This window comes from Nymphalis io, chromosome Z (assembly GCF_905147045.1).
Source record: "Nymphalis io chromosome Z, ilAglIoxx1.1, whole genome shotgun sequence".
Lineage (NCBI taxonomy): Eukaryota > Metazoa > Arthropoda > Insecta > Lepidoptera > Nymphalidae > Nymphalis > Nymphalis io.
Window position 1 is genome coordinate 15743682 of NC_065918.1, and position 16927 is coordinate 15760608.

The 16927-nt window shown below is 31.4% G+C and overlaps 1 protein-coding gene across 6 annotated transcripts in view; it reads right to left on the minus strand.

Moving 5' to 3' along the window:
• Positions 1–16927, minus strand: part of LOC126780516 (uncharacterized) — a 174817-nt gene that overhangs the window by 112962 nt on the left and 44928 nt on the right. For 4 of the 6 annotated variants that reach the window (XR_007670510.1, XR_007670511.1, XM_050505076.1 and 1 more), the window contains exons 2-3: positions 14093–14190; positions 380–503 (exon numbers count right to left, since the gene is read on the minus strand). Coding sequence is in view for 4 of the 6 variants with exons in the window: in XM_050505076.1 (XP_050361033.1) it covers positions 380–503; positions 14093–14167 (199 nt within the window). In the remaining 2 variants the exon portion in view is untranslated. Of the gene's footprint in view, positions 1–379; positions 504–14092; positions 14191–14491; positions 14560–14595; positions 14655–16927 lie in introns of those variants that run through there. The other 2 variants (XM_050505077.1, XM_050505078.1) reach the window with 2 other exon arrangements.

A 16927-nucleotide genomic window follows, 5' to 3' on the forward strand; every position in this document is an offset into this window, starting at 1 on the left:
CTTAATAGAGTGTACTTTGATATATCTTTATAAAAGTAAAAACAGTATTTTAAACTGTGAATATTTTTGATATCTATGACTTAAGATGTCCGTTTCTTTTCCTGACTGACTGTAAATACAAATCTTACAACTACAAAACATAGAGACTATACCTTATGTTTTCTACTTTAAAGTACATGCGCAGTACGAAAAAGTTTTGTGAAATTGATTAATATTTTTATATATGTGCAATTTTTACTATTTTATAAATGTACATTAGTATTTTAAGTAAATAAATAATTCTCGTAATTAAATTTTTCATTAAAAAAAAGAACAATACCAAGAGAAATAATGTGAATATATCGGAATGGAATTCAGACTATAAGAAAAAATAACTCACCTGGTGTTATCTTATCCGGTTCCAAGAAGCTTTCGGACTCAGGCTCCTTCATATCGCCGTTCAGATAGCGATGCTCCACGTCTATGAAGTGTCCCATTGTCACAATCGTGACGCAGAAGTAAATCTGTAAAAGATCTTTTTTAAGTATATTTGAAATTAGGACGTAGACAAAAAATGCTTTTTTTTATAGTATTGGTAGGCGGACAAGCATATGGGCCACCTGACGATAAGTGGTCACCAACGCCAATAGAAATCGCCAATGCGCCACTAACCTTGGGAACTAAAATGTTATGTCCCCTGTGCATGTAATTACACTGGCTCACTCGTCCTTCAAACAGGAACACAACAGTACCAAGCATGCACAAAGCCCTACCACTAGTAAAGCTCTATGCCACACGGGTATTTTTACAAAATGACAGGTTCAAATACAGGCACCCGTTTGGTTGTTATTGAAATCATATTTATTTATTTTTTTAATTCATGACATTTCATGATTAAAAAATTCTGACGTAGTGGGTACCAACGCGCTCTTTTTGTGTAACGTTCGACTGTCTCTTTGTCTCTGTATACCGTTGGATACAATGAAGTGGATTTTAATTAAACCGAACTTTGTAGGGAAGAAATTTTGCTAGTGCAAAAAAAAAATATCTCTACGTCCAAAGTAAGTTACTTGAATCTCTATATAAATTAAATTGCTTCGTTGCAGAAACAAAGTAATTCTTTGAACTTATCTAAATCAGGAATCTGATTTCCTTTCCAATTTTTCTCCTATTTTTTCCTATTTAAGTACAAAAGGTGAAACGTGCTGACATGGCTATTCGCAATGAATAAATTACTTATCTGTTGAAAACAAGAAAGTTTTTCCTTAAATTTATTTTATATTTTAAATTTTTAAATGTACAACTACCAGTAAAGTCTAAAATTGAATATTTAAAATTGCACCTACATTTTTTTGAAAAAACATACATTTTTGATAAAAATAAAAGATGATTCATTGAATTATATTCGCTTTCAGTGATAGTATAGAATGAAGTATTATACATTGTTATAAGATATATAATATATCTAAATACAATCTCTCCAATGGATAATCTAAAATGAACTTTGCAAGTATTGATCATGGCAACTTATCTTAATCACTTAACTACATGATAGAACAACCATTTTGAAAAAACTAATAATATAATTTTTTATCGACTAGTATTAAACTATATTTTAAAATAAGATGTCATTACTAATAAAAATGAGTTTTATGAATGTGGAATAATATTTCTTTTTTTTAATTTTATTTCTATTTGTAAGTTTTTAAATTATATTTGGTTAATTAAATTGGAAATAGACAGGACACACCAAGGATTGAAGATGGATAAAACATAATTTATAATATCGATCTGGCAATAAAAAGGTAAACCCAATGAATTCATGTAATTATAATTTTGATTTTGGCAGTATGAACGTTAACTATTAATATTTAATTGTCTTGAACATAATGTATTTATAACACATATACACATATAATAAATTTGAACTTTCTTTACTTGTCTTCCACGTAAACTTTAACCATTCGAAATTTACTTAAAAACCCCGCAAAGTGTTCTCTTCACGTTTTTAATATATATGTATATCTTACACAAGAACATGGAATTCGCGCTTGTCACGTCAACAGTCTAAATTTAAAGCGGGTGAAACGGCGAAGTGCAACTTTTATAAAAATATAACATAATTTAATCATATATGTTTCTATTTATTAAAATGTGCCTAATATCATATATCGAATTATATATAGGAGGATAATTTTCAATCTTCCATATCCGACATGTTTCAGACTATATTTTTGTAAAACGTTGTATGAACAATTTGATGAGATTAGGTATTTGGCGTGATCCTACCCTGAGTTATGCCTCGTCTATTTCTTTCGAGGTATTTTGTTATCTACCGCTATCATTTATTTATGATTTTGTGCCGTATCGTCTATATATACATATCTACATACATATAAAACCTCATATGGACCTCTCTTCTGGAGTAATCCACATTATAATATGCTTTGTCCATCTTCAATCCTTGGTGTGTCCTGTCTATTTCAGATGTAATTTACTTTTATTTTACTTCGTATAGCTTTGTCTATTAGCCAAAATAGTTTCCTCATTTTTATTTTAAGCTGTCCTGTCGAATTAGCTAAATGGATAGCTTAACTTAACAAAGCTAGAAATCCTGAAATCTGGGCTTTAAATCTTGTTGTTTGTTTTGCCTAAAAATCTCGTAAGTCGTATTCCGTTAATCTGTACAATCATTTTATGCACACTTGTAAAACACTGCTAAAATAAGTTGCATATGTGTGCATGACTTAGTATATCTATCGGTAATGCAATTTGTTTTTATGTTACTACTATAGATACTACATGACATCATCGAGAAATAAAACATTTGTTACTTATAGCATAACTACATTGATTTGTTTCAAACTTCAAGGTTGTGATATCTCGTTTTATTCTTGGTCTGTCCAATTTATCACTATAAAAGCTTAGCTAATATAATATTACTCTGCTGAGACCTTAAAGTTCCGTGATTTATTGGCCACAAATCATAAATTTGGGACACTCAGTAATAAATCTGCGGTAGAATCGCATCCTTATTCCACTTAAGTAGCGGATAAAGATCATTTTTTCCTTCTTTTTAATAAAAAATAAATTTAGCAACAACCTTCCTTGTAATATTTTTATGACATTTTTATGTTGGCTTTCCCGAAGAAATGCTTTGTACGAAATATGTCAACATGACTTAAATCTATGCCAATTCAAACAACACAATCAACTTTCTTGATGCAGCTTGTATTGCAGACATTGACATAATCCAATATTTTATTATAATAATTACATCAGACAGAATTTCGAAATACCAGTGCTTTTCTTCTAAATGCGGGTTCACATTTATTGGTGCTCACAGACTGATCAGCTATTACGTCGACAAAAAACAAGTACAATATTTGTTGAATTTGGAGCACGACTTATCGAACAGATAGTCAACAGATACCGAACAAACACAAATACGAAAGGGGAGAATTGAACGATTGTAAACGAATACTGCAGCAATTACAAGCGGAATTCATTGTGTCTTTGAGTTTTCCTACAGTAATTTTTCGATTTTTTCTCTGTAAGTTCTTAAATTTCTACAATACAGTAACATCCTGTGAATGTCCCAGTGCTGTGCTAAGGTCTCCTCTACTTTTTTGTACAGAAGGGTTGGAGCTTACACCATGTTGCTCCGATGTTGGTCGGTGGAATACATATGTGACAGAATTTCAATGAAATTAGACACGATATTTTCCTTCACCATCAAGCACGAGATGAATTATAAAGACAAATTAAGCACGTGAAAATTTAGTGATACTTGCTCGGGTTTGAGTTTACGATCATCGGTTTAAATTCACACTTTCCAACTAATAAGCCTCGGCTTTTTTGTAGTATGAACTTTTAATATACTTTATTTAACATTATAAATAAATAATTATCCTTGGTTTAAGCTGTGCTAAATTAATGTTTCAACAAGAGGGTTCGTTTTTCAACTAAATAATCTGAATTCCGATTCTATGGGGAAATCACCACTACAAGTTATGATGCGGGTAGATGTGGTGCGATCATTTTAATATTTCACGAATTATATATTTCAAGAATTATTTTGATTGAAAAATAAAATGTTCGCAATGAATAAACAATTACAGTCGCGCGATATTTATTAACCAATTTTGTATTTTTATAGACTTGTGATAAAAATACTATATACACACTAATACCTGAATACGACGCATAAAGGTTATATTTATATATGGATGTTTGTATCTAGAGCTTTTCAATATTTGTTACAGATTTTATAAAAAAAACTACAATTCGTACTAAGCTTGACACGAAATGTAAAACTCGTACACACATATACTTTAAAATGAAAATCATATGTGTTTATACAGACTAAAAAAATTCGTAACTCTCATAACCAGCCTTGCTTTAAGTTCAAATTTGCTTAACACGATTCTGACTTTAAGTTTCTCAGTATTGAAGTTTTGTTTTAATTGTAATTATTCTGAAAGTCATTTAACCGCATAAACTCCTCACAGGAGTTTGTGCGGTTGAATGACTGTCATATATCACAATTAAATTCACACATAATATGACGCAATAGTAAACGAACTGGCAACATAAAGCAACTGACATATGATATCCGGACTAAGCCAAGTTAGTAGCGGTATGAATTAAACATGAATTAATTTAAGCTTTGTGATCGTTAATTCACCCCCATCTTGTGTAGGGTGACCAAATTTACGACAATTATTTAGTAGTAAAAAATCATTACGAGATATTTCAAGGTAGAACTTTAAAGCAATATACCGTTTCATAATGAAACGTTTCTGACCGTGATCTTAACACGTGTTCTCAAAAATAACATTTTTAAATCAATGAATTGTTTCATAATATTTAGTATGATATAATACATTTGGTCATTGGTATTAGAAATATTGATCTTTGGTTCAAATCAATGCGTAATAAAACCAGTAGAACTATTACATAAGAACGACATTTAAAATCACCGCAAATACGATCCTGAAATATCAAAAAATTAGATGTGACTTTTACAATAATAATTATAACATTTATAGCATTCGAGCAAGCGTAAGGTCACCGTAGGTCAGATGTCAACGTTTCACTAGTAAAATTTAATAAGTAGAGAGGTCTTACAGAATATCACGGCTGGATCATAAATATATAACGTCAATGTAATTCTACTATAAATAATATACGTAAACAATTTACTATTATTAAATTTAATATTATCCTGCTCGAAATCTACCATCGACTTAGTAGCTTAAAGATATTACTCGTATTCCTACGCCTTCAAAAGCCTTCTGATGCAATATTAAATTAATTTTGCTACAAATCCACCCACCAACTTATTTCCAATGAAAACGTTATTATAATCTATATATAGCATTAAAATATAATAATAAAATGTGTACATTAATAAAATAAATTTGCATTTTAATATTATATAAGATGAGGTTAACGAGTTTCAACTACTCAATTAGAACATGCGAATAAAGGATTGCGCAATCAAGTTCAGTTGAGCTTCATGTGTTTAATTTGTGTTTAGAGGCCAAGGAAAATATAGTGTGAAAACCTTCATCTGTCCAATGAAACTTCTGCCTCGTTGGAGTTGGACCAGCTCAATGGAGTAGGTTTTGAATCTTCTCCTTAAGAGGAAGCGAGGCTTCCAGCAGTTAGTCATGTAAGAGCTGTTACTATATAAAGTAAACGGACAGATCACAGGGCCTAATGATAATATGCGGATACAACTTGTATTATTCGTATATATGTAATATATGACACTTTTTTTAACTATCACATTATTATCATAAATTTTGTTATTAATAACAAAATATAAACACGACGTAATTGGCCAAGTGATGTGGAAGTCATATGTGAAAAAGCAATAATGCATACTTAAACACTTATAATAAATCAAAATAATGGTACTTGGTGGTAGTGCTTAGGGTAGGTACCACCCACTCATCACATATTCTATCATCAAACAGCAATAGTAAGTATTGTTGTGTTCCGGTTTGAAGAGTAAATGAGTGACTGCAGCTGTGAGAGTGCAGCAGGCACAAGTGACATTAAATCCTAGTTTCCAAATTGGAGGCAAATTAATGAACTAAGGAATAATTAATATTTTACAGCACCAATGTCAATCAGCGATGGTAACCAATAGGTTAGACATTTGTCCGTATGTATATATATATTTTCGATATAACAGTATTATATAATTAGTTACTAATAAAAATGTAAATGTATATAAACTATAATTGAGTTACAAATTATTTTAAAATTAAAATAAGAACTCCTTGATATACATTTACGTATTATTTAAATTGACTTATGCGTACAAAGCCAGTATCCAATGGCAGACACATAAATTCCGTCAGAGAGCAGTTATAAGCCGGATCGGATAAAAAACCACAAAATGTGTATTTTATGAGGACAAGGTTTTCGCATCTATAATAAAACCTAAACATGATAACATTTGCCACTTCAATAAAAAAAATTGGCTGAATTGTATTTATGAAAAATTAAAGCGTTTATATACGACTATAGAAGCGACCATATATTATAATTTCTTTTTTATATATTTAAATTTCTTTAATCATAATCAATCGAATTCAAATCTTATAAAGCATTCACCAGCAGACATTCTCTTTATTACTCCTCCTGTCATTGAAGAGACTATAGATATCAGACATCCACGATATCATAATATTCAATCGCAAATTAGTAAAGTTTATACATTTTATGATATTTTTAAAAAGTTGAAGAGAATGCCACTGCAAAACCTTAAAATGATTACTTCGCTATCGTCAATATCACTTTAAAACAGATAAAATGTTTTACAATAACGCGTTTTCAGCACGAATACATCAAACGATATTGCTTTAAGAAAATATATCAATGTCTTAAATAAAGCTTACATCCCTTAGAGCTTCTACACTTTCGCTATTTTTATTGACGTGAATACATCTAGGAATTCACGACACATATTGGGTACTTCAGAGACTTCAGTTAAGCGATTTAGTATGATAGAAAGCTTCCGAAATAACTCAGTCACTTATCCGCAATACCATCACGAAAGAATTTTGAATTTAGAACACATTTACGTATCCGTCCCATGTGACTCAACCAACTTCCCAGTACATTCCAATTTCCTTGAAATATTACGTAAGTTAAAACAAAAGACTGAAATTAGATGTCCCACTGTATTTCGAATTTATAAAAATATATTAAGGAAACTATATATATATATATATAAGTCCCAGAAAAGTGATTAGAAGATAATATCAACTGGTGGATTGAGTATGTAAATATTAATGCACTTTCTATTCCTTCAACCTCATTATCTGATATGTCAGAGAAATCAAGAAACAAATTCTAATGTAAAACTTTATTCGTGTGAAGCCGGAACGGTTAGTTAGAACATTCTAGGACCACTTAATACGTGCCGTGAATTATGTAGAGTGCAATCAACCAACCTTGATCGTGGTTACAATTAACGCCGAAATGACTTTAATGATGCCGGAATCTCGATAGTGGTTTTCGAAATCCATAATTGAAATTAATAACCGTGAACGTAAATTGGACATTTTGAACTCTCGATATATCGACTGTAATTATCGTTTCATACCGTTTCACTATTGAAATCTTGATATTTGAGTACCAGTGACCTTGACCCCATTCACTGCGACCATATCCACTTCTAGCATAACGATTACGCTTATTCATACTGGGAAATAGAAATGTGAATGATTCCTTAAATATAACATTTGTACATTCTAAAAAAGATATGCATCTGATGTTTGTTTGATATTAGTTGTTGTTGAAAGTTACATAACTTATTATTATTATATTTGTTGGTTTATACGGAACTGCCCTATCGCCACAATAAAAGTTCTCATATTAGAGATAAGTTAGATCAAATATAAAATATTAAAAATAAATTAATCCATTAGTTAACAATTTTGCCAAGCTTGGTAATAAACAATTATGACAATATTGTTTCTTGCATAGGTTTTGCGTTTATTCGTTCTTCGTTCGAGGTAAAAGGACTTTCATAGCGATTACAAAGAATTATTCGCTTTATTTAACTTTGAAATATGGTTTTGTTTTCATAATTATTGATAAAAGATAAGTCTACATGTTGTTTATAGGAATATATTTCTCCTTGCAGTCGTAAAAGCAACCAAGGTAGTTAATCAAAAGACATACGAATACCTACTAAGGTTTACAGTCTTTCTATTTTGACATCGAATGTGTATAACAACGACAATGCAACCTTAAGTGGTTATTTCGAGATGACAAAAGGACAAGTCCGAAAGTTTATCCTCATCGTTTTCATCAATAGTTGCAAGAAAATGATGTCAGACGAGAGGAAGTCGAACATAACTAATAGCAGGACTCGAAGGCAAAACCTAAGAAAATCTCTATAAGTCAGTAAAAATGTAGTCGATAGATGGCGTTATGAATAAATATGGCGGAATTAGCACCAGATACATCGCTTCAAAAGAAAATGAAACCAATGCTCCTTTACCGAACAATGGAATATTTACGGGCTATTATTTATGGCGTTCTGATTAATTTCAGATTTTTACATTGCGGCCATTTGTTACATAAGATAATTTCTTTAAATGAATACATTTATCCATTACTATTTAATATACATTCAATTAGCGACTATAATTGACGTTATATTTTAAATATAACGAAAATTAAGATCCTAATTTAGTATTACATAATATTACTATAAATGCAAAAGTGGATTTTATTTATTCGGTATTGTTACGCTTCCTTCATAACTACTCAACTAATCTTCATAAAAATTCATAAGCGTTGTCATAGGTAAATAAAAATACATAAGGAACCCAACACTTTGTCTCCCTGTACTCTGGTGAGGAATAGACTAACTAGCATTCGCATTAATGATTTTATTTAAGATAACATTATATATACATATATGTATTTGTATATTAATGTATAGTAATCGTGTTTAATGAACATGTTATGAAATAAAGTATCCATCAGTGTTTTGCCGTCCACTGCTGGACGAAAGCTAGACCCCCATAGACGCCAACTATCCCAAGCTTGAGCAGTCCGCATCCATCCCGTACCTGGCACCTTTTCACCTACCTAAAATCATACTACTTACAATCTATGACTAGTTAGTAGTACTGTTGATATTACCGCTATATCTAGTTTTCAGCTTCAAATGCCTTCTTACTCTCTTTTTTTATTTACAATGGAAGATTTTTCATAACCTGTATTCAGCGCTAAAAATATAATATATATATTTTTAATGTCATAAGGTTAACGAGTTCCAACTGGTTAGAACAACCGAATTATTACTGAAGATTACGTATTCGAGCGCCAATAACTTCTCATGCGCTTCATTTGTGCTTAGAGATCATGACAGGTGAAAGTGAACTGAAAAAATAACTTGACATGTAGAAAAGCAAACCATACCTCTACATGATCCATAATTATTTTTTGTCCAAATATAATACAAATAATGGTTGAAAACAAAGTTTAAGGTGTACTATCTATAGTATAATACAAAATTGAACTGTGTAAAACTATATTTATAACAAAAGGACAGACCTGTGAGTCCAGTTTCAAAAAATCAGTTAAATAGCCTATTTATTGAGACAAGTATGACAATATAACACGTATAATCCATAAGAAAAGAGTAGTAACGCTTAACGCGAAAGAAACCGCGTAGAGCACTTAATTAAATAAATTTGTATTTGCAATTCGCGTTTTATATTTCCGAAATTTCTATCATTCCTATTTACCCCTCCAATTAAGTGTAGAGCTTGTTAGGAGTAGGGACAACAATAGCCCAAGGGGATACGATCGAACCTGTAACTGTTATATCGCTAGGCGGCACGTAAACCATTGCGCTGTTGACGCTTCAAAAATGACTCGATGTAGTCGAATATATTCCATACCAAATTAATGACTACTCTTACATTGCTACCACTCCCAATGAGAGATGTTCCTTGATAGCAATCGTTTCGCTTTATATAACTTCACAATTCGATATACAACAGTACTTCTATCTCAGATTGTAATCTAGAATGTTAGTTTAAACTTTAAAGACATAGAGGCTTCTGAAGGACTTACTTACATAATGCAAGGGAAAATGCAAAGCTTTTTGTGAAATTTTAATGTTACGGACTAAGCACTGCTTTAATCATCAACTTCATCCTCCTTCTAAGTGTAAGCACATCGTAGCAAATACAAGTGGTTGTATATTGTTACTAATGCGTAAGTGAGGTTTTTTGTTACGCTTTCACCAATCGTCCTAATACGAAGCTGCTGGTGGAAACTCCATGTATATAGTTTCCACCCGCTATATATATAGCTATATATAGTTTTACTGGTGGTAGGGCTTTGTTCAAGCTTGTCTGGGTTGAACCACCCACTTATCAGATGTTCTACTGCAAAACAACAGTACAGCAGCCAGTGTAATTACAGACACAAGATACATAATATCTTAGTTCTCAAGGTTGGTGGCGCATTGGCGATGTAAACGATGGTGAACATTTCTTACAATGCCTATGAGCGTTGGTGACCACTTACCCTCAGGTGGCCCATAAGCTCGTTCACTTACCTATACTATAAAAAAAATATATAAATAGACAAAGAAAAACAGTCGTAAGCCGTTTTTATTTATTGTAATTTTTATTTATTGTAAATAATTGAAATATTATTATTAATTGTTTTATTGTTATCAACAAAAAAAAAAATTGGAAATGAGAGTAGAAAGCAAATGTTCGAAACAAACTTGGTCGCAGTCAAAATTCGACAAAAGGGCGAACACTTTTTGAAATTAGGCAAACTTGGTGCGCTGAAACCGCAAAAATACTAATATTTCTGAACTTTCTGCGGTTAAAGCCGCGACTGATTTTATCCGTAATGTTGTGTAGCATCTTCTGTTCTTTATATTTCTATTTCTTATTTTCAAACAACACTACATAGATTTATCATATAAATACAACATACGTAGTTTATTTATACTATTTTTAGTTTATTATTTATAAACTAAAGATAGACTCTCTTTGGTATAAATCTTTGGAACTTGGAATGGAATCTTTGGAATAATACCCTTTTTGTAGAATGTTATTATAAAAACCTATTGTATATTTTCGTTTATATCTACTTATTCCCATTATAACTTACTGTAACCTAAGCCCTTAACACTGCTTACATACATAAGTATGATAGACCTACGAGACAGTTATAGACAATATAATATGTATTTTTCATGAGCCCGTATATTTGTTTGTTTCAAATCTTCTGATAGTTTTTTCAACTTCTTCTACTGAACCGATTCTTATCAAACTTTACAAACACATTTAGATCCCGTGACAATACAACATTGTTGAGTTTCTACTTGGTAACGAGGGTCTGATATGAAATCATGAGGTGGACCGATCCGAGCTGGAAAGATAACACGATTTTTGGTCTATGCCTATATGTCATTATATTTTTTAATTTTTGGTACATCTAATGTTTCAAAATGAAACCTTAAAAGTTTTTTTTACATATTTTTATAGTAATTAAATATACGTACAGTAAGGAAATTAAGCAATACGTGTGCGTGTCGCAATATTGACATTGACATTGCATACTGTAACAGTAACAGCAAACAAAGTATTGCTCTTTGGAAGAATAACTGACGTACGTATTACCTACCAATAAGATACTTTCAACGTACAATTTTATTTCCGTGCACCATTATTCATTGTATTTAAACGTGTTTCAAAGCAAATATTTTTCTTTTCCATCACTTTAAAGCGCTGTATAGTTTTATACTTGAACAAGCTTTCACAGCCTTAGAGTTATTTATGCCTTACTACGAGATGGCTTTATTCAAGATTTGCATAACACCCTTTTATATGGATCACTGAAATACTCGGAAATGCCTTGTGCTTGATGCTGCTTATAAGTACGAACGGAGATAGGAATTTCAAAGTATAATTACAGTAGGGCTATTCTATAAGAATAAACTCAAAATCCATCGCAAAAAACGGTCTTGAAATTTATAATAACATTTTCAGAATACACGCATCAAAATATTAAATCAACATAAATCGGTTGTCAACATTTCACGGGTGAGTATTGAAGTGAGTTCTTATAGAATAGCACTGCAGTACTTCTGCGATTCTTATTAGTGACAAATTGCATTTACAATGTAAATTAAATTTAGGCGAAAATATAATTGACATATAAATGTTTTTTTTACTTTTATATAATATAGCCTTATTGGGCTTATTGACATATTTCTTTATTTGTAGTTATTAATTTATCGTAATAATATGTTCCACATAAGTTGAATATATATGTGGGATTGTTCTTTTTAAACAAAAATGTATGTTCACTTTAGGCATATGTTTTATAAATAAATGTGAGTCATCAGAGTACATTGTTTTAAATACGTAAATGTTAACGTAGCAAAGTTTGGTATTGCTGTTAAAAACCCACGCTTCCTACTAGGCGCTAAGGAACAGCGTGAAAAAACCTGCGCCCCGTATGATTTTAGCTACATTCATATCACCGACCACATTGCAGCAGTGAGTTCTACATAATTTTAACATAATGATTTTGATAATTGATCAAAATCATTCTGTTACAAAAAGACATCCAAAATGTTGGAGTATGGCGTAAGCGGAATAGGCTTATGTTTAATGATTAAAAGTGCTCTATAACATCATTCACACGCACAAGTACGATTATCGTTTAAACGACGTTGTTATAGGGTGGCAATCTACTATCAAAGACTTAGGGGTTTTGATGAGTGATAAACAAGAGCTTTACTGACCACGTTTACAGTATTACTAAAACGGCATACAAATCCCTAGGTTTTGTTTTGAGGCAGTCAAAAAACCTTGAAAGTGTTGCTGCGATCAAAATTTTGTACAACTGTTTCGTCAGAAGCACGTTAGAAAGTAACTCAGTTATTTGGAGTGCACATGAGCTAAAATACAAACTCATGTTGGAGAAACTCCAAAAGAAATTCTTGAGGTGGCTTTACCACAAGCAATACGGATTCTTCGTAGGGTATCCTTATCTTTATCCTAGTTTATTTATACAAGGAATGACAGGATACGATTCCCTTGAAGTGCGACGACATATGGCCTTGCTAAGCTATTTCTTCCTGTTACTCAGGGGTACCATTTTCAATCCCTCAGTGTTAGAGCTAATATCGTTGAGCGTTCCTGACAAATACAGTCGCGCTCGTCGACACAAGATATTTGCGGTGCCCGGCTGTCGATTGGTATTGGTGAGCGAGTCACCTTTGATACTGTGTCCTGCCCTGGAATCCAAGCCTCGACTTGTTTAACTCATCACCTGCTGTGTTTCGAAAAACGGCAGCGGAATACATACAAAACTGTAATAATTAAGTGAATAAGTGTATTAATTAAATAAGTAAACGCTTTAGGTTCAACCTGTAATGTTTATTTATAGTTTGTAAATAAATAAATATTTTGTGAGATTTTAATATGTCTAAACATTAACCTTTTTATTAAGTTATAATACATAGATTTATTGTTTTATCTGTGCGGATTTTAAATGAAATGCAACGCCGTTGATTACTTTATTTATTGTATTGTAAGTAAAATTATTGATAATATCAGCTCTTTGTTTATTTTGTTAAATTATTTTAATAGCAGATGTTATGGTTTGTATCACGAAGTAAAAAAACATTTTCAAAATCGGAATATTACGTAGAATATATTTTGGTGAATGTATAGTTTGCCAAACTGACATCGCATGTTTAAGCTAGTACGTATATATTATTTTTGATTTGTATTATTAGTCCTATTAACTGATGGTTCCCGGCCTCTTCTGACGGTTTAATGTTCTTTATTAACCTGTCAATCCGGTCTACAATGATAATCACTGCATATTAGTCATGTAATAGATAGAAAGTTATTTTTATATATTTTTTATTATGTGTATAGGATATGTTAAGTTATAAAATAAAACATCAACAGTAATACTTTAGAGACGAACAAGATCTATCGTGATCCATTGTAGCTTGTAAAACGGTCCGAAGAATGAAACGAATAGTAAATTAGAATATAAAAAACATATATTAGAAAGTAATACTTACCAATGTATATACTGCTGAAGCGTAGCATCCTCGGCGGAGGCTTCGCCAGCAACAGCACGAGTTCATGAGAGGCATTTTGTCGCTGAAGAGCTCGGCAACTGAATTAAAAAAAATATATATTTACAATAGATAGTTGGAGTTCCGTAATAAAATTATAAGAAGGATAATCGTTTTTACTCTTATGTGTCTACATATCTAATATAGCCACAATTTAGCGGGGTACATAATGCGTAATCTGAAGTACTCATAAGAAATAATGTTTTTTTTTAATTATTTTTGTAATATGAAATGATACTTAATATTATTGAATTGATTCCTGGGCCATAAATGTAAATAATTATGAAATAAGTTTTACATATACTATGCAAACATATCCACACGTTGAAAACAGCTCCAAACCTTATAAACATCAAAGAGAGTTTTTGCAGTAATATAACATTACGAGTTAATTTTATCTTATAAAAAACTGAAAATATATAATGTAACAAAAAATTATCACAAACCGAAATACAATTCGTTTATTTATTTTCTATTTTAATCACGTTCATGCGATAAATATTTCATACAAAAACAATATCCAAAGCTATTTATTGTTTCAGTACTACAAATGTTACGCATTTATTTTTTAGCTACGGTATTAATAACGATTACAGCGATAGCTAACGAGTGTCTGCGGATTCACTCGCACATATTAACGCTTATATTTTTTTTATTTTTCATGAATAATATTTATGCATTTTACATGATCATATTATTAAAAAAATCATTAGACACGCTAAAACTGAAACTTGCTTATAAATTAAAAACTTTTCGTCGATATCTAATTATTCGTTTTAACGGTAATTCAGAAACTAATATATTTTTATTGCAAACCCAATGCAATGATGGGTATTTTTTATCAAAATGATATTATAAATTAAATAAAAAAATAAATACATGAACGGTCTCAAAAAACGAAAAAGATATGTAATAAATAAGGTTTTTAACGTCAATAATGAAAAATCAACTAAATAAGGCGATAAACAAATGAATATTTCACGATAAAAAGACACGTGAAATTAGAAAAACCATTAGAAATTAATTAAAGATATGAACTAAAAACATATTTTAATAAATATAAATATATATGTTCTATTCTAATTCAAAATTCAAATAATGCTATGTCATTAGAAATAATATTGCTCGCCGCGTTTGAAACGCGTACAAGCAAAACTAATCGCAGGAAGTGATATGCAACATTGACTATTATAATCATAGCATTTAAGGGATGCCAACATTAAAATATTGGCCGACGGTTGCCCACCAATGCGGGCTTTAAATATCTAAGGGGGTTCCCGGGGGATAAAACAACTGCCTTACAAGTTAATTTTCGCCAAACACCTCAGCCGATCTCCTTTTTTTTATAATTATATTCCTATATTATAAAAAAAAATAGTCTTGTGGCAATTTTATTGAAATACATATCGTTAAATATAGATCTTCCCAATAGCTGCCGCGTAGAGCCACTTTACTCTGATTTTTAAAAACGTCGTGATTATGTTTTAAGGAAAAGTACTCTTGTGAATTTTATGAATACGAATATTAAATTTCACTTACAAATGTTTTTGTACATTTTTAGGCAATTCGGACATTTTCTGTTTTTGTATATATAGCTCACCCTAACGAGTAAGAGTTAGGGCATGGTATATTTTAACGGGAATTGAATATTGACGGAAGAAAAACTGAAACTGGATTTTTAGCTTAGCGAGGCTATTGCAACGACATCAAGCAGCTTGTTCTTTATAACAAGCTTACTCCCGCTTCGTAGCACTGTATTCCTCATAGCATTGTATCCCTCTAATGAAGTATTTAATCTACACAGTTAAAACACATAATAACAAAATTACCCTTTGAAGTTCAACCTTTAATAAACGGAACCTTTCTGAACCTAATCGAAAACTTTGAATCCCTTACAGTGTATACCATCATCTGCTATCAAAAGACCTCAAAGAAAATAGGCAAGGGATAAGAAATTCTTTTGAAAATTCTTCGCAAAGGGCCTATTACCTAGAGTTATTCCACTCTTTCGTATCCACTTAATATCAACACACCTTCTATATGTTAAGCCTTTTATAAATAAGCCGAGATGGCCTAGTGGTTAGAACGCGTGAATCTTAACTGACGACCGTGGGTTCAAACCCGGGCAAGCACCACTGAATTTTCATGTGCTTAATTTGTGATTATAATTCATCTCGTGCTTGACGGTGAAGGAAAACATCGTGAGGAAACCTGCATGTGTCTAATTTCATTGAAATTATGCCACATGTGTATTCTACCAACCCGCATTGGAGCAGCGTGGTGGAATAAGCTCCGAACCTTCTCCTCTAAAGGGAGAGGAGGCCTTAGCCCAGGAGTGGGACATTAACAGGCTGTTACTGTTACTGTTCTACATGTTTAGCTTTACTTCTATTTAAAAACCATTTCTTTTGTTTGGTGTACGTACAGCTTAAACGGTGAATGACTTATAAAAATTGTAACGTTTTTATCTGCCTAAGACTTCCTATATGTTATTTGAGTCGAGACATTATTCATATTTTTATATGGTCATAAAAAAATGTTATTTGAAATGTATACGAGTAATATACATATAATTCCTTAAGTTTCCAGTTATAAAAACAAGATATTAACATATGAAGCATAATAGCATGTGATTTAGTTGTAGTTTGTTAATTCAAATAATTTTGTCAAAAATCTAAATAAATTCTAATATATATGGATTTATTTTTTTTTATATTCGCCGGGAGGGCAAATGACTCTACTCCACCTGATGGTAAGTGGTAGTAGAGTCCAAACGCG